This window comes from Schistocerca gregaria, chromosome 2 (assembly GCF_023897955.1).
Source record: "Schistocerca gregaria isolate iqSchGreg1 chromosome 2, iqSchGreg1.2, whole genome shotgun sequence".
Classification (NCBI taxonomy): Eukaryota; Metazoa; Arthropoda; class Insecta; order Orthoptera; family Acrididae; genus Schistocerca; species Schistocerca gregaria.
In genome coordinates, this window is record NC_064921.1 from 633,855,712 (window position 1) to 633,874,268 (window position 18,557).

At 47.0% G+C, this 18,557-nt stretch overlaps 1 protein-coding gene across 3 annotated transcripts in view; it reads right to left on the bottom strand.

Annotated features, from left to right (window-relative positions):
• The window catches only part of LOC126334657 (bcl-2-related ovarian killer protein-like), a 229,527-nt gene that overhangs the window by 18,868 nt on the left and 192,102 nt on the right, over positions 1-18,557 (bottom strand). For all 3 annotated transcript variants that reach the window (XM_049997108.1, XM_049997107.1, XM_049997106.1), the window contains exon 5: positions 2,645-2,806. In XM_049997108.1, coding sequence (XP_049853065.1) covers positions 2,645-2,806 — 162 coding nt within the window. The remainder of the gene's footprint in view (positions 1-2,644; positions 2,807-18,557) is intronic.

Consider the following 18,557-nt stretch of genomic DNA (forward strand, 5'->3'; position numbering starts at 1 on the left):
GCAGGCGTATTCAGCAGCAGAGTAACATAGTGCCAGTGCCAATGCTTTGAATACAGTCGGTTGGGCACCCTACCCGCTACGTGTGAGCTTTCTGACGATGTCATTGGTGGCGGATTTTTTTGTTTCGCATTATGCAATGCTTCCTAAATGCCAGTTCACGGTCCAGCGTGACCCCCAGATACACTCCTGGAAATTGAAATAAGAACACCGTGAATTCATTGTCCCAGGAAGGGGAAACTTTATTGACACATTCCTGGGGTCAGATACATCACATGATCACACTGACAGAACCACAGGAACATAGACACAGGCAACAGAGCATGCACAATGTCGGCACTAGTACAGTGTATATCCACCTTTCGCAGCAATGCAGGCTGCTATTCTCCCATGTAGACGATCATAGAGATGCTGGATGTAGTCCTGTGGAACGGATTTGCCATGCCATTTCCACCTGGCGCCTCAGTTGGACCAGCGTTCGTGCAGGACGTGCAGACCGCGTGAGACGACGCTTCATCCAGTCCCAAACATGCTCAATGGGGGACAGATCCGGAGATCTTGCTGGCCAGGGTAGTTGACTTACACCTTCTAGAGCACGTTGGGTGGCACGGGATACATGCGGACGTGCATTGTCCTGTTGGAACAGCAAGTTCCCTTGCCAGTCTAGGAATGGTAGAACGATGGGTTCGATGACGGTTTGGATGTACCGTGCACTATTCAGTGTCCCCTCGACGATCACCAGAGGTGTACGGCCAGTGTAGGAGATCGCTCCCCACACCATGATGCCGGGTGTTGGCCCTGTGTGCCTCGGTCGTATGCAGTCCTGATTGTGGCGCTCAACGGCACAGCGCCAAACACGCATACGACCATCATTGGCACCAAGGCAGAAGCGACTCTCATCGCTGAAGACGACACGTCTCCATTCGTCCCTCCATTCACGCCTGTCGCGACACCACTGGAGGCGGGCTGCACGATGTTGGGGCGTGAACGGAAGACGGCCTAACGGTGTGCGGGACCGTAGCCCAGCTTCATGGAGACGGTTGCGAATGGTCCTCGCCGATACCCCAGGAGCAACAGTGTCCCTAATTTCCTGGGAAGTGGCGGTGCGGTCCCCTACGGCACTACGTAGGATCCTACGGTCTTGGCGTGCATCTGTGTGTCGCTGCGGTCCGGTCCCAGGTCGACGGGCACGTGCACCTTCCGCCGACCACTGGCGACAACATCGATGTACCACCCCTGTGTTTTCGGCGGTACGTGGCCTGCATGTATACGCCCTGGTTGTTATTTTCTGGTTGTCCACTATACGCCCTCGCTCAAAGTCCGTCAACTGCACATACGGTTCACGTCCACGCTGTCGCGGCATGCTACCAGTGTTAAAGACTGCGATGGAGCTCCGTATGCCACGGCAAACTGGCTGACACTGACGGCGGCGGTGCACAAATGCTGCGCAGCTAGCGCCATTCGACAGCCAACACCGCGGTTCCTGGTGTGTCCGCTGTGCCGTGCGTGTGATCATTGCTTGTACAGCCCTCTCGCAGTGTCCGGAGCAAGTATGGTGGGTCTGACACACCGGTGTCAATGTGTTCTTTTTTCCATTTCCAGGAGTGTATTTTGGATTGTGACAGTGCTCCAGCTTCATACCATCCCAAACGACTTTTAATTTTCTGTTATCGCCCACTGAAGCTTTGTGAGCTTCGTCTCGGTTGCGCAGACTTGTGGGAGGCCATGCTTTGTCAAGGAGAAGAAGCAGTTCGTTTGCATTTTTGTGGCGACGAACACGCTGAAGTCGTTTCTTCAATTTCTTGAGGGTACCACAAAACGCTTCAGAGTTGATGGTTGAATCTTGAGGGAGAACATCAAACACAATAATCCCGTGGGAGTCCCAGAAGTCCGTCGTCATGAACTTACCGGTTGAGGTTGCGGGTTTGAACTTTTTCTTCGGAGGAGAGGTGCTGTGGCGCCACTCCGTGGACTGACGTTTTGTTTGCTGGTCGAGCTACCGAACTCGGGCTTCATCGCCTGTGACGATGTTCTACAAAAACTGTCACGATTAGCCTCTTAATGCGTGAAGAATTCCGCGCAGATGGTCCTTCATTCCTCTATGGTCTTCTGGTAGACGGCGAGGAACCCTACTGGTGGACGATTATGTCACTCCAGTTGTGCAGCGAGTTGTTTGATTGTGATCCGTGGATCACCTCGAATGAGACTGTCCACACGTTCCAGCTTTGCAGGAGTCATAGCTGTGTGCGGAATGCGGAAGGATGGATAGGTTTGCGCGACCTCGTTGCGTTGATGACACTTCGCCCAATGAATCACCTCGCCTTTGTTCACTGCCAGGTCTCCGTAGATATTCTGCAAGCACCTATGAATATAAGCGATGCTATAGTTTACTGCCAAAAGAAACTGAATGACAGCTCTCTGCTTGGAACGCACCTACGTTACAGACTCCATTTCGAAGGCTTCGAAGGCGTCACCTATCGGAACCGCTTGAAACTATAGGGACTGAAGCGGGAGTATCCACGTTGTCCTACAACAAATTCCGTATTTTTTGAACTGAAATTGACAGAGGAAAAAATGCGCTGCGCTATTTATTGAACTCCCCTCGTACACTGAACAGAGAACTAGCGGGCAGCGTAAGAGGACGTACCCATCCGCCGTTGCTGGCGATCCAGGGCGCGAGCTCCTCCTCGAGCACGTCGGCCATGGCCTCGGTGAGGCCCTGCATGTAGTCGGCGTGGTTCTGGCGCACGCAGTCCACCGCCAGGCCGCCCGCCACGGCGAACAGCGACACCACCTTGGCCCACGTCACCTGCCACACACGCACAAGCGCGCCGCTCACGTCTACGTTCTGGAGCAAAAGTCTCTTACAGGCGAGGCCAGAAACGGTGGAGCTTCAGAAATTGTAAGTCTAACATTTCAGTAGCGACTTATATAAATTTATCTGAGACCTCGGTTTTCTGATATTCCAGACAGTACTACAGAAATCGTGTTCATTGTACAATCTTGCTGCACATAGATCTCCGTACAGTGATTACATCAAAATGAAGTACACAGAACGACACTGCTGGCCATTAAAATTGCAACACCAGGAAGGATGACAAATAACATAACTTTTCTAACCTTCGTGAAACCATTTCGGTAGATTATTATCAAAATGACTATTTATTTTTGCATGGCAATAGCGAATGTAAACAAATAATTTTAGTAGTTTACAGTATTATAAACGATTTCAACAGTTCACAGATTTGTGTGGCGTTTGGTTTTTAGTCGAATATATGGACTAACTTTCACTTCAGTGGCGAGAGGCAGTGATGTGCCACTTTATGATTTGCAGAGTGACAACGAGTGTAGAAATAACTTTTAGGAATGGCATATAACAAAAAAATGAGACTTTATAACACCTCGAAGCACCTATGTAACAATAACGAATAAATGATTATACTACACTCATGCTCATAAATTAAGAATAATTGCAGACTGTGGTGCCACACAATGTGGCACTATACAAAACTGGCGCTAATAGCATAGGCACATACGGAACACGCATGACACAGATCTGTAAGTCCCCGGTATAGGTGATAAGTTGAGAAAACCGTCCCGAAACACATGTGCTACAAAACACCACTGTTTCCTGCACATATACCCCGACATCAATATGGGATATGATCACCATTCACACGTACACAGGCCGCACCATGGGTTGGCATACTCTGGATCAGGTGGTCGAGCAGCTGCTGGGGTATAACCTCCCATTCCTGCACCAGTGCCTGTCTGAGCTCCTGAAGTGTCGTAGGGGTTTGAAGACGTGCAACAATACGTCGATCGAGAGCATCCCTCACGTGCTCGATGGGATTTGGGTCTGGAGAACAGGCAGGCCACTCAATTCGCCTCGTATCTTCTGTTTCAAGGTACGCCTCCACGATGGGAGCTCGGTGGGGGCGTGCGTTATCATCCGTCAGGAGGAAGGTAGGACCCACTACACCCATGAAAAGGCGGACACACTGGTGCAAAATGACGTCCCGATGCACCTGACCTGTTATAGCTCCTTTGTCAAAGACATGCAGGGGTGTACGTGCACCAATCATAATCCCATCCCACACCATCAAACCACGACCTCCATTCAGGTCCCTTTCAAGGACATTAAGGGGCTGATATCTGGTTCCTGATTCACGCCAGATGAAAACCCGGCGAGAATCATTGAGACTATATCTGGACTCGTCCTTCAACATAACCTGGGACCACTGTTCCAATGACCATGTACTGTGTTCTTGCCACCAGGCTTTAGGGGCTCTCCTGTGACCAGAGGTCAGTGGAATGCTCCTTGCAGGTCTCCAGGTGAATAAACCATGTCTGTTCAGTCGTCTGTAGACTGAGAGTCTTGAGACAACAGTTCCAGAGGCTGCACTAAGGTCCCGAGCAAGGCTACCTGCAGTAATCCGTGGTGTTCTACATTGTGGACGTTCCGTACTGTAGAGCCTGGACACGTTTCTTGTCTGCTGGAATCGTTACTATAATCTTGAGATCACACTTTGCACACGCAGGGCCTGTGTACGACCTGCTGTGTTTGACCAGCCTCCAGTCTCCCTAGTATTCTACCATTCACAGCGTCATCAATGTGTGTTCTTTGAGCCATTTTCAACACACAGTCACCATTAGCACGTCTGAAAAAGTCTGCACACTTACGCGCTGCGCCGTACTCCAACATGGACCAACACATCTCTGTGTATGTGACTGCTGCCAGCGCCACCGTGCGACGACAGCAGGTCAAATGCACCGCATGGTAAAACCCCGAGGTGATTTACACCAGCAAACTGCCCATCCACCACGTATCTACATTATCCTTAATTAACGAGCATGAGTGTAGTAATGATTGTAATTAGTATCAAAGTTCATTATGTATGATTAAGAATTAACGTCAAGTACGTAGTGCTGTGGTCACGTGGGTGTAGCACACACTGTCGATAAACTTTGACTACCTGAAAAATTGCATGTGTAAGTATGGTCTTTGGATGACGCGTGTTTCCCGCATTTTTGTAACATATTACTGCACAGCAGAACAATTTTATTATGCAGAATTAAAAGTTTTATTGATCAGCGAGCTGCTAACAGAGTGGGTTGGAGCTGAACCGATGTGCCAATCATTATGTCAATATGGCACACCGCCAATGCAAAAGACATCGTGAGCAGGATAGGAAGAAATGCAAACACCTCTACACTACTTAGCAAGATAGTGTGAGGTAAAACTATGTAACTTCGAATCCGAACACTGCTACAAAGTCAAATGTCGACAGAAAGATCGAGCTCAATGATGCGGAATCATTACCACAGAGAGGCAAGGACCGCTGATGGGTCCGATAGATGGGGACAAATATACTCACGTATTCAGAGCCGCCGCGTCATAGGCGGGGGCTCGCTCCTGTAAATGGCGCAGTTCTCGGAGCACAAGAACACATTCAGTCGTGTTGTCATTCTGTCCATGTTAGCCTACCACAGAGGTTCACAGAAACCACGACGACCTGTCTGACGAGGATCATTCTGCTACCTGCTTGGTGACTTCAACACCGGGGCAGGCAGACGGCCACTGTCTGCCAGTCCTGCGTAATGGGTCATCGCGGACGAGAAGATTGATGAGCGGTCAGCCCTGCTCCACTTCTGGATCATCGAGGAAGATCTACAAGCTACCATTTTCGTGCCGAGCAGTCGAGGCGTGTACGCGCAGGCTCCTGGTCCACTGGTGACATCTGATGCAGTCTTGGCCGAGCCGGGGCCTGTCTGCACGATAGCCAGCATCTTGGAACACCATCGGCTGACGTCAGCTGAGCACAAGAAGGGGCGATCGTCGACAGCGTTGTGGTGGTAGCCGACCCGGGCCACTCTAGAACGCCCGGAGGGCTGCGCCCATCTCGCCCACCACCCACTCCAGCTTTGCGTGAATCCGAGGCACCGACCTGCGGCAGTGTTGTCACGACGTGCTGGCGAGGCGTCAGCATGCGGTCAAGCACGTGCGCCCCGCGCTCGACCGCTACCTTCATCTCTGAAGTAGCTAAACCTATGTAAACGTTGCTCAAGTGGCTCAAAAGGCTCTGAGCACTATGGGACTTAACATTTGAGGTCACCAGTCCCCTAGAACTTAGGACTACTTAAACCCAACTGGCCTAAGGACATCACACACATCCATACCCGAGGCAGGATTCGAACCTGAAACCGTAGCAGCAGCGTGGTTCCGGACTGAGGCGCCTAGAAACGCTCGGTCACAGCGGCCGGCCAAACATTGCTCGATCAGTGAACATATGCAATGATAAAGCTGTATCACTGACATCTCCGAACGTGCACTTGGTTAACTTTGTTCGGCCAGTGAAGTTACTTGTAAACAACGCTGTATCACCTCCGAGCGAGCACCAGACCACTCACCTTCACTAGTCACTGGGTTTCCTGATTACAACGCGAGTCAGCCCAGGTCGTAACACTGGAGTCCGGAAGTGGTGTTGGAACGTAACAATTAGTGCTTTGGAGGAGCCGTTGGCGGCCGGAGTGGCCGTGCGGCTCTAGGCGCTACAGTCTGGAGTCGAGCGACCGCTCCGTTCGCAGGTTCGAATCCTGCCTCGGGCATGGATGTGTGTGATGTCCTTAGGTTAGTTAGGTTTAATTGGTTCTAAGTTCTAGGCGACTGATGATCTCAGAAGTTAAGTCGCATAGTGCTCAGAGCCACTTGAACCATTTTTTTGAGGAGCCGTCATTTGTAAGTAGACGATTCATGTGAAAAGGATTCCGAAGTGATTACGGCCACAAAACGGGAATTAACAGGTTTTAAACGCGGAATGGTAGTGCGAATTCTGTGCTCCGAGATCCACAGTGTCAAGAGTGTGCCGAGAACGCCAAATTTCAGGAATTACCTCTTGCCACGGACAATGTAGTGGCTGACGGCCTTTATTTATCGACTGAGAGCAGCCGCGCGTTTGTGTAGAGTTGTCAGTGCTAACAGGCAAGCAACTCTGCGCGAATAACCGCGGAAATCAGTGTGGGACGTGCGACTGACGTATCCGTTACGACAGTGCGGCTAAATCTGTCGTTACTGGGCTATGGCAGCAGAGGACCGACGCGAGTTCGTTTTTGCTAGTAGCACGACGTCGCCTGCAACGCCTCACCTGAGTCCATATCGGTTGGACCCTAGACGACTGGAAAACCGAGACCTGTTCAGATGAGCCGCGATTTCAGTTGGTAAGAGCTGGTGCTACGGTTCGAGTGTGGCCCAGATCCCAAGAAGCCGTGAACACGACTGATCAACAAGGCACTGTGCAAGCTGGTGGTGGCTTGATAATGGCGTGGGCTGTGTTTACATGGAATAGACAGGCTCTTGTGGTCCAACTGAACCGATCACTGGGTAGAGATGGTTATGTTCGGCTACTTGGAGACTATTTTCATTCGTGGACTTCATGTTACCATATAACGGCGTCACTGGGCCACAGTTGTTCGCGATTGGTTTGAAGAACATTCTTGACAATTCGAGCGAATGATTTGGCCACCCGCATCGTCCGACATGAATCATGTAGAACATTTATGGGACATAATCGAGAGGTCAGTTCGTGCTCAAAATCCTGCATCGGCAACACTTTCTCAATTATGGATGGCTATAGAGGCGCGTATGTGCGTGTGTCGGTGTCCAGCTCCTGGCTCAAGATATGTGATGTAGCTGTACAGTCCTGCTCAATCGAGCGAAGAATATATCTATCGGTCATATCAGGCGATAATCGCTAGGGGCCGTTCAGATCCTCAGTGGCGTTTGTTATGGACCTGAAACCTGCTGTGTACTCATTCTTCATACGTGAAAGTGGCGTTATTCCTACGTGCTTTCGTACCTGCGTTGAAATGCTAATCATTTGCATATCTAAGGATATTGTACATTCCATACCAGTTTGAATTTTCTTACGTGTCACCTTCATGAAGTTGCAGTTTTAATATCCAACAGTGTAGATAAATTCTCGTTCTATAATATTACTGTAAAAGCTACACAGTTTTCAAAACATTGTTCTTGTGTGTTCTTTGAAGTTTACACCTGCAATCAATTGTTGGCAGTAGTGCAAGCAAGACTGAATACGAGTATGCCCTTAGAAGCGAAAAGGCTCACATTCCGAGAAGGATGACAGGTATGGTAGAAGAGGGCTCCGGGGAAGAAGGTGTAAATCTACTATGTACGAGACCGCTGGAAGAAGAAAAAACAGCAGCAGCAGCAGCAGCAGCAGCAGGACAACAAGTAGTAAAGGAGAAGTGGCAAAGGTATCTTCTACAAACAAATGAATTACTGTGATTTAAATTGATCCGTCGCTGTCTGATCTGACTATTACAAAATTGTAGAATTGAGACCAGACTATGCTGGTGACTTATGGGCAAACAGAAAATCCAAGCGGCTTTGAAGTCACATACAATATGCAACTGGACGTTCCACAGTTTTCACAATAATAACAGCAGGATCAAGGCTTCCTGAGCGGATTAAATCTGTTACGAGAATTTTAAAAATAAATTGAAATTAAGTTTCTTTGACTGTTTTGATGTATTTAAAACATGGGTGTTTCTTCTCTTGCAATTATCAAACAATAATCCAACGCAATGGAAGAAAATATTGAAAGCATCTGTACGCTCTTGAAAAATAATAAATTAAAACTTAAGTCGATCTAACTATGTTCCGCTTCTTGAATTAGCGTATTCAATAAATTAGATTTTTTTCAGCGTTGTTGCAATAAAAGATTTCAGAGAGTTAAGGTATAAGGTGGAAATCATAAAATTTCCGTTCGAAAGCCTTACAGTCTAGAATCGGTAGGCGTGTTTTTAAAGTAAGAACCGTTTTGAAATAAAAAAAAAGACGTGCTAAAATATCTCAATTTTATTTTTACATGAAAGCCTGTACCTTAATCTAAGCACTGACGCCATTACAGTCTGATTCTTCTTTGTTTACGTTGTGTACTGCGTGTTTAAGATGCCTCCGATAATCGTGAGTCCCGCCGAACGTGAAGTACGGGCTGTTATAAGATTTCTTAGTGCTAAAGGCCTAAAAGCGGTCGATATTCATCGTGAGATCTGTGCAGTTTACGGAGAAAACATTATAAATGATGGAATGGTAAGAAAGTGGGTGAGAGCATTTAAAGATGGTCGAACAAATGTGCATGAGGAACAACGGAGTGGGCGCCCTTCGGTCGTTAATGAAAGCTTGGTGCAGGAAGTGGACAATAAGGCGAGAGAAAACAGACACTTTACGATTTCCTCCTTGCGGGATGACTTTCCTCTTTCTCTTAGTGCTTTGTACGGCTTTGTGACCGAGCACTTTAATTACCGAAAATTGTGCGCACGTTGGGTACCGAAAATGTTGACTGATGTGCATAAAACCAAACGTTTAGACAGTGCATCGACTTTCCTTGAGCGGTACCACGACGGCGGTGATGATTTCTTAAGCCAAATTGTTACCGGCGATGAAACATGGGTGGCCTACGTCACACCAGAATTAAAGCAACAGTCCATGGAAGTTGAGCAAGGACATCGTTTTGCTGCAAGACAATGCCCGTCCGTTTGTGGCATCAAACCAAAGATCTCATCACATCTTTTCGATGGGAAACTCGAAATAATCCTCCGTACAGCCCCGTCTTGCGCCCAGTGTTCCTGCACTTGAAGAAACACCTTGGCGTTCAGCGTCAAGACGATGACGAAGTCAAAACAGTGGTGATGCAGTGGTTAGCAAGTCAGGCGTCAGACTTCTATGAGGAGGGTATTCAAAAAGTGGTACAACGTTATGACAAGTGCCTCAATATTGGCGGAAAATACGTAGAAAAGTAGATTAAGGTACAGGCTTTCATGTAAAAATAAAATTATTGAGATATCTTAGCACGTCTTTTTTAATTTCAAGACGGTACTCACTTAAAAAAAAGACGCCTCGTAAATTTACCCCACTGACGCAACAGGTTGAAAATACCCGTTTGGTAAAACACAGTGCCCTGATGCGTGAAGAAGTCCGTAACTGCCTGCTGCGCATCGTCACACGACATGAATCTTTGACCCTTCCAATGGACCTAAGGCGTGATAATCGCATGGGGAGAGATTAGGGCAGTAGAGTGGGTGCTCGGGCGCCTCTCACTTGAGTTGGCGTAACTTCTGCGTTACGACAGTTGCGATACGGGCAAGTGCGTTATCACGAAGCAGAAGCGCCCCGTGCAGTACCATTCCACAACGGCGGTTTTCTATAGACATGCTACTCTAAACACTCTTCGTTCTCCCATGGATTTTACTTATGTTTGTCCTTCAGCAGACAAGAAAAGAATAACAGCACATTCGTCTTGTTTGGACACATTTGATAATTACGTCGCCATAATTCAGGTTTCCGCATTTACCTACGCACTTCGGAAACACACTAATGCCACCTAACCCCTTGCTACATGTCGGTGCTTATACACCCGCAGCGATGTCTCACTAGGTTGCATGTACGCTGCAGCAACGTCCTCAGACAAAAACTTTATGATCGCCCTTATATTAGGCTTTAGAAATGTTTGTGTCGGATTTCTACAGTCTGAGTCTTTGCAGAAATTTGTGAGATTACGATAAATGACTATTTATAGTGAATCACTGAGATGTAAGAAGCAGAGGAGCACTTGGAAATGAGTAACACTGCAGATTGTCTGCCAGCAACGTCACAGGCAGCTGCGGGCGGCACGCTGGCACAGGAGGGAGGCGACTATTGACTGTAAGAGAAAAACACAGCAGAGCGCAAGCAATAGCCAGATCACTTGCTTTGCAGTGATATTGACTACAGCCTTGCAAAAGGATTACAATCACATCATGCCGATTGCTACGAAGCACACCAACTCTGTACCAGTAGCAGCTCTACAAATAAAGGGTGGGTACACCTGCCATTAAATTATAATGTGCGGGATGGGACACGTCTGAGCTGGTAGAATCTACAAAGACATGGTAAAGTCTTCGCGAGCAAACGATATTCGTCGTAATCTTTCTTGCTTTGATAATATAGACAGATCTTCTTCATAGGCATATTTTAAAAAGTGGGTAAGTAATCTTCAGTTTGGAGAGGCTATTGCACAGGTGAGATGTATTCGAAACTATTGAGTAATATTTTAGTGTCCAAAGTAAAACAACAACAACTAAATTATGTTTCAGTTCATGATAGTGTGGACCGTACCAATAGTCATGATTATGTTATTGGGGTAAGTGAAAGATTTCGAATAAAATAATTGGCCTCCAAGGAACGTGTATCTACACTACTGGCAATTACAATTGGTACACCACGAAGATGACGTGCTAGAGACGCGAAATTTAACCGACAGGAAGAAGATACTGTGATATGCAAATGATTAGCTTTTCAGAGCATTCACACAAGGTTGGCGCCGGTGCCGACACCTACAACCTGCTGACACGAGGAAAGTTTCCAACCGATTTCTCATACACAAACAGCAGTTGACCGGCGTTGCCTGGTGAAACGTCGTTGTGATGCCTCGTGTAAGGTGGAGAAATGCGTACCATCACGTTTCCGACTTTGATAAAGGTCGGATTGTAGCCTATCGCGATTGCGGTTTATCATATCGCGACATTGCTGCTCGCGTTGGTCGAGATCCACTGACTGTTAGCAGAGTATGGAATCTGTGGGTTCAGAAGGGTAATACGCAACGTCGTGCTGTATCCCAACGGCCTCGTATCACTAGCAGTCGAGATGACAGGCATCTTATCCGCATGGCTGAAACGGATCGTGCAGTCACGTCTCGATCCAAGAGTCAACAGATGGGGACGTTTGCAAGGCAACAACCACCTGCACGAACAGTTCGACGACGTTTGCAGCAGCATGGACTATCAGCTCGGAGACCATGACTGCGGTTACTCTCGAAGCTGCATTACAGACAGGCGTGCCTGCGATGGTGTACTGAACGACGAACCTGGGTGCACGAATGGCAAAAAGTCTTTTTTTTCAGATGATTCCAGGTTATGTTTACAGCATCATGATGGTCGCATCCGTGTTTGGCGACATCACGGTGAACGCTCATTAGAAGCGCGTAATCGTCATCGCCATACTGGCGTATCACCCGGCGTGATGGTACGGGGCGCCATTGGTTACACGTCTCGGTTACCTCTCGTTCGCATTGACTGCACTTTGAACAGTGGACGTTACATTTCAGATGTGTTACGACCCGTGGCTCTACCCTTCATTCCATCCCTGCGAAAGCCTGAATTTCAGCAGAATAATGCACGACCGCATTTTGCAGGGCCTGTACGGGCGTTTCTGGATACAGAAAATGTTCGACTGCTGCCCTGGCCAGCACACACTCCAGATCTCTCACCAATTGAAAACGTCTGGTCAACGGTGGCCGAGCAACTGGCTCGTCACAATGCGCCAGTCACTACTCTTGATGAACTGTGGTATCGTGTTGAAGCTGCATGGGCAGCTGTACCTGTACACGCCATCCAAGCTCTGTTTGACTCAATGCTCAGGCGTATCAAGGCCGTTATTGCGGCCAGAGGTGGTTGTTCTGGTTACTGATTTCTCAGGATCTATGCACCCACATTGCGTGAAAATGTAATCACAAGTCAGTTCTAGTATAACATATTTGTCCAATGAATATCCCTTTATCATGTGCATTTCTTTTTGGTGTTTCAATTTTAATGGCCAGTAGTGTAATTTTGTGCCATATGCATGTAGTCGCTTACATTCACCAAATTAACTAACTCTTTTATTTGGCGACCCATACCAGGATCTTCTGTTTTCGTACACAGCCACAGAAGAAAAGGAATGGAGTTGACACTGAGCAACAAGTGGCAAGAAACAATTCGGGATAGTGGTTTATTCTGAATGCACTTTATGAAATGCAACTTTTCCTTGTGGCTCTAGTTCGTCCAGTATAGCTTGTGTTATACCGTGAGTGCAGAAAAGCTATTACTCCTGCAACAGCTTTTATGGGGAGTGTGTCACAGTGGCGTTTATGCCACATCACTGCCAACGTTTACTACATTTTTGTTGCTATGTTTTAATGCAGTATACGAGGATTTTGCCATGGGAGCTAGCACTTAGGTAGGAGCACAAAGCAGACTAATCTCACGACGCGTCAGGTGGTCACACAGTATGAGAACGACGGGGGGAACAGGAGCCGTGTCGAACTGGAACAGAGAGACAGTAGGGACTCACCTACCACGATGGGTGCCAAGCTGCGAACCTTTTATTATCCATATTTATTGTTTGGTTATTAATATGAAGCTCCAACCGTACTGATGACTTTACTTGCAAAGAGAAATTGTTAGTAATAATTTCAATATCACTCTATTCAACACGAAATGATAATTACAAATTTTAGTACTGTGAGTGCTTACTGATAAGGATGGACCAATCACAAGTGTGCCCTGAGATGGCAGGCGCCAAACTGCTGAGGCAGCCCACTACTAATGTACGATCTGTCTGTGAGGAGGTAATACTTGAATCCGTGTATAAAATCTGATCTCATGTAAAGACAGAGCATTTGTTGAAAAACTGCCTAGCGTGACGTATTTGTGCGACAAGTTAATCCAAGGCAGTGCACGAGCAGTTTTCAACGTCGAAAAATGCTAACTGGCGTATGAAGTGCAACTCCGCGTAAAGACAGAATTAAATGTCAAAGCGGGCTCGGAAAAATATTTGTGTGATCTCATGTGAATTCTAAGATCGTTTGGAGCATTTTTGTGACTTTTGCGGTGCTCGAGAACTAACGTTTAATGACTAGGAATCGTATCATCAATATTAACGAGAGACTGACTCTAGGAATAGTTTTACTAATTTTGCGATTGGACACCATCTAGCATCCTAACATTTTACGATTCTCATTAAGCTTAAGCATTTGAACCCACCCACTTGCCACATTATTAGGCACTGTTTATTGCACGAGCATTAGAGCTCGCGACCGACAGAGAAGAAACCAAGACGCGAGGTAAGCAAATTGGCTACAATTCAATTACGATAAGAAGAGACTGAACGCACTGGGCTTTTATGTATAAATCACACGTTGCGTACCTGTGTACATATTATGGAAGACGATCATTCGAACATTCGTTCCCCTTCTGTTGTGACATTGTCACGCTTTGTATTCCTTGCGTGAGGAAAAATACCTTTAAACTGGGGTTAAATTCGAAAAAGACGATCGTGTGAAACCCAGTTCGCGCTATTCGTCCACAAGACTCAGAGGCCCATAGACACGGATTTCCAGGTAGATGCCGTGTTTCTTGACTTCCGCAAGGCGTTCGATACAGTTCCCCACAGTCGTTTAATGAACAAAGTAAGAGCATATGGACTATCAGACCAATTGTGTGATTGGATTGAAGAGCTCCTAGATAACAGAACGCAGCATGTCATTCTCAATGGAGAGAAGTCTTCCGAAGTAAGAGTGATTTCAGGTGTGCCGCAGTGGAGTGTCATAGGACCGTTGCTATTCACAATATACATAAATGACCTGGCGGATGACATCGGAAGTTCACTGAGGCTTTTTGCAGGTGATGCTGTGGTGTATCGAGAGGTTGTAACAATGCAAAATTGTCCTGAAATGCACGAGGATCTGCAGCGAATTGACGCATGGTGCAGGTAATGGCAATTGAATCTCAATGTAGACAAGTGTAATGTGCTGCGAATACATGGAAAGAAAGATCCCTTATTTAGCTACAGTATAACAGGTCAGCAACTGGAAGCAGTTAATTCCATAAATTATCTGGGAGTACGCATTAGGAGTGATTTAAAATGGAATGATAATACAAAGTTGATCGTCAGTAAAGCAGATGCCAGACTGAGATTCATTGGAAGAATCCTAAGGAAATGCAATCCGAAAACAAAGGAAGTAGGTTACAGTATGCTTGTTCGTCCACTGCTTGAATACTGCTCAGCAGTGTGGGATCTGTACCAGATAGGGTTGATGAGATAGAGAAGAGCCAACGGAGAGCAGCACGCTTCGTTACAGGATCATTTAGTAATCGCGAAAGCGTCACGGAGATGATGGATAAACTCCAGTGGAAGACTCTGCAGGAGAGACGCTCAGTAGCTCGGTACGCGCATTTGTTGAAGTTTCGAGAGCATACCTTCACCGAGGAGTCAAGCAGTATATTCCGCCCTCCTACGTATATCTCGCGAAGAGACCATGAGGATAGAATCAGAGAGATTAGAGCCCACACAGAGGCATACCGACAATCCTCTTTTCCACGAGCAATACGAGACTGGAATAGAAGGGAGAACCGATAGAGGTACTCGAGGTACCGTCCGCCACACGCCGTCAGGTGGCTTGCGCAGTACGGATGTAGATGTAGGTTGCGTTAAACCAACATGATAGTGTTACAATAGGAAATTTCACGGCATTTTTCTTTTCCCGCGCACGTGCGTGTGTCAGACTCTCTCATGCCGGCAGAAGCGTGTTCGGCAGCATCTACATCTACATCTACATGACTACTCTGCAATTCACATTTAAGTGCTTGGCAGAGGGTTCATCGAACCACAATCATACTATCTCTCTACTATTCCACTCCCGAACAGCGAGCGGGAAAAACGAACACCTAAACCTTTCTGTTCGAGCTCTGATTTCTCTTATTTTATTTTGATGATCATTCCTACCTATGTAGGTTGGGCTCAACAAAATATTTTCGCATTCGGAAGAGAAAGTTGGTGACTGAAATTTCGTAAAAAGGTCTCGCCGCGACGAAAAACGTCTATGCTGTAATGACTTCCATCCCAACTCGTGTATCATATCTGCCACACTCTCTCCCCTATAACGCGATAATACAAAACGAGCTGCCCTTCTTTGCACCCTCTCGATGTCCTCCGTCAATCCCACCTGGTAAGGATCCCACACCGCGCAGCAATATTCTAACAGAGGACGAACGAGTGTAGTGTAAGCTGTCTCTTTAGTGGACTTGTTGCATCTTCTAAGTGTCCTGCCAATGAACCGCAACCTTTGGCTCGCCTTCCCGACAATATTATCTATGTGGTCCTTCCAACTGAAGTTGTTTGTAATTTTAACACCCAGGTACTTAGTTGAATTGACAGCCTTGAGAATTGTACTATTTATCGAGTAATCGAATTCCAACGGATTTCTTTTGGAACTCATGTGGATCATCTCACACTTTTCGTTATTTAGCGTCAACTGCCACCTGACACACCATACAGCAATCTTTTCTAAATCGCTTTGCAGCTGACACTGGTCTTCGGATGACCTTACTAGACGGTAAATTACAGCATCATCTACGAACAACCTAAGAGAACTGCTCAGATTGTCACCCAGGTCATTTATATAGATCAGGAACAGTAGAGGTCCCAGGACGCTTCCCTGGGGAACACCTGATATCACTTCAGTTTTACTCGATGATTTGCTGTCTATTACTACGAACTGCGACCTTCCTGACAGGAAATCACGAATCCAGTCGCACAACTGAGACGATACCCCATAGCTCCGCAGCTTGATTAGAAGTCGCTTGTGAGGAACGGTGTCAAAAGCTTTCCGGAAATCTAGAAATACGGAATCAACTTGAGATCCCCTGTCGATAGCGGCCATTACTTCGTGCGAATAAAGAGCTAGCTGCGTTGCACAAGAGCGATGTTTTCTGAAGCCATGCTGATTACGTGTCAATAGATCGTTCCCTTCGAGGTGATTCATAATGTTTGAATACAGTATATGCTCCAAAACCCTACTGCAAACCGACGTCAATGATATAGGTCTGTAGTTAAATGGATTACTCCTACTACCCTTCTTGAACACTGGTGCGACCTGCACAATTTTCCAATCTGTAGGTACAGATCTATCGGTGAGCGAGCGGTTGTATATGAGTGCTAAGTAGGGAGCTATAGTATCAGCGTAATCTGAAAGGAACCTAATCGGTATACAATCTGGACCTGAAGACTTGCCCGTATCAAGCGATTTGAGTTGCTTCGCAACCCCTAAGGTATCTACTTCTAAGAAACTCATGCTAGCAGATGTTCGTGTTTCAAATTCTGGAATATTCCATTCGTCTTCCCTGGTGAAGGAATTTCGGAAAACTGCGTTCAATAACTCCGCTTTAGCGGCGCAGTCGTCGATAACAGTACCATCGGCACTGCGCAGCGAAGGTATTGACTGCGTCTTGCCGCTTGTGTACTTTACATACGACCAGAATTTCTTCGGATTTTCTACCAAATTTCGAGACAATGTTTCGTTGTGGAACCTATTAAAGGCATCTCGCATCGAAGTACGTGCCAAATTTCGCGCGTCTGTAAATTTTAGCCCATCTTCAGGATTTCGCGTTCTTCTGAACTTCGCATGCTTTTTCCGTTGCCTCTGCAACAGCGTTCGGACCTTTTTTGTGTACCACGGGGGATCCGTTCCATCTCTTACCAATTTATGAGGTATGAATATCTCAATTGCTGTTGCTACTATATCTTTAAATTTGAGCCACATCTCGTCTACATTCGCATAGTCAGTTCGGAAGGAATGGAAATTGTCTTTTAGGAAGGCTTCTAGTGGTACTTTATCCGCTTTTTTAAATAAAATTATTTTGCGTTTGTTTCTGATGGATTTGGAAGAAATGGTATTGAGCCTAGCTACAATGACCTTGTGATCACTAATCCCTGTATCAGTCATGATGCTCTCTATCAGCTCTGGATTGTTTGTGGCCAAGAGGTCAAGTGTGTTTTCGCAACCATTTACAATTCGCGTGGGTTCGTGGACTAACTGCTCGAAATAATTTTCGGAGAATGCATTTAGGACAATCTCGGAAGACGTTTTCTGCCTACCACCGGTTTTGAACAAGTATTTTTGCCAACATACCGAGGGTAGCAGGGCAGAGGCAGCAGCGCTCTCACCCTCGCTGCCACAGCACAACATAATGGTTGGCAGTAGGCAGCTCGGAGCTAAAACGGGCACATCAACCGGATGCCGGCGCCATGGCCACTGTGCGGGAGTGGCTGACAAGCCTGCAGTGCCTTGTCAGGGACCGGGAATCGGCACCACAGCCGACGTGCGCGGACAGAATGAGTCTGTGGCATGCAGCGGAAGCGGCGACATCGACTCGAGACCGTGCCAGAGAGGGTCCGGGGCCTAGTATGGCGTGCTACTTGGACTTTTTTTTACTTCAGTGTGGCCGCCCCGAGGAGTTGCTGTTGTAGGAGGAGGCCAGTTCATTAACGACCACTAAGAAAATTACACCCTGGGTACGCAGCGTGCCACGGGAACGAGAGGGAAGCAGCAGCAGCAGCAGCAGCAACAGCACCAGCAGCGTGTGGCTGGATTGAAGAGTTCTTAGCAAACAGAACACAGCATGTTTTTCTCAATGGAGAGACGTCTACAGACGTTAAAGTAACCTCTGGCGTGCCACAGGGGAGTGTTGTGGGACCATTGCTTTTCACGATATATATAAATGACCTAGTAGATAGTGTCGGAAGTTCCATGCGGCTTTTCGCGGATGATGCTGTAGTATACAGAGAAATTGCAGCATTAGAAAATTGCAGCGAAATGCAGGAAGATCTGCAGCGGATAGGCTCTTGGTGCAGGGAGTGGCAACTGATCCTTAACATAGACAAACGTAATGTATTGCGAATACAT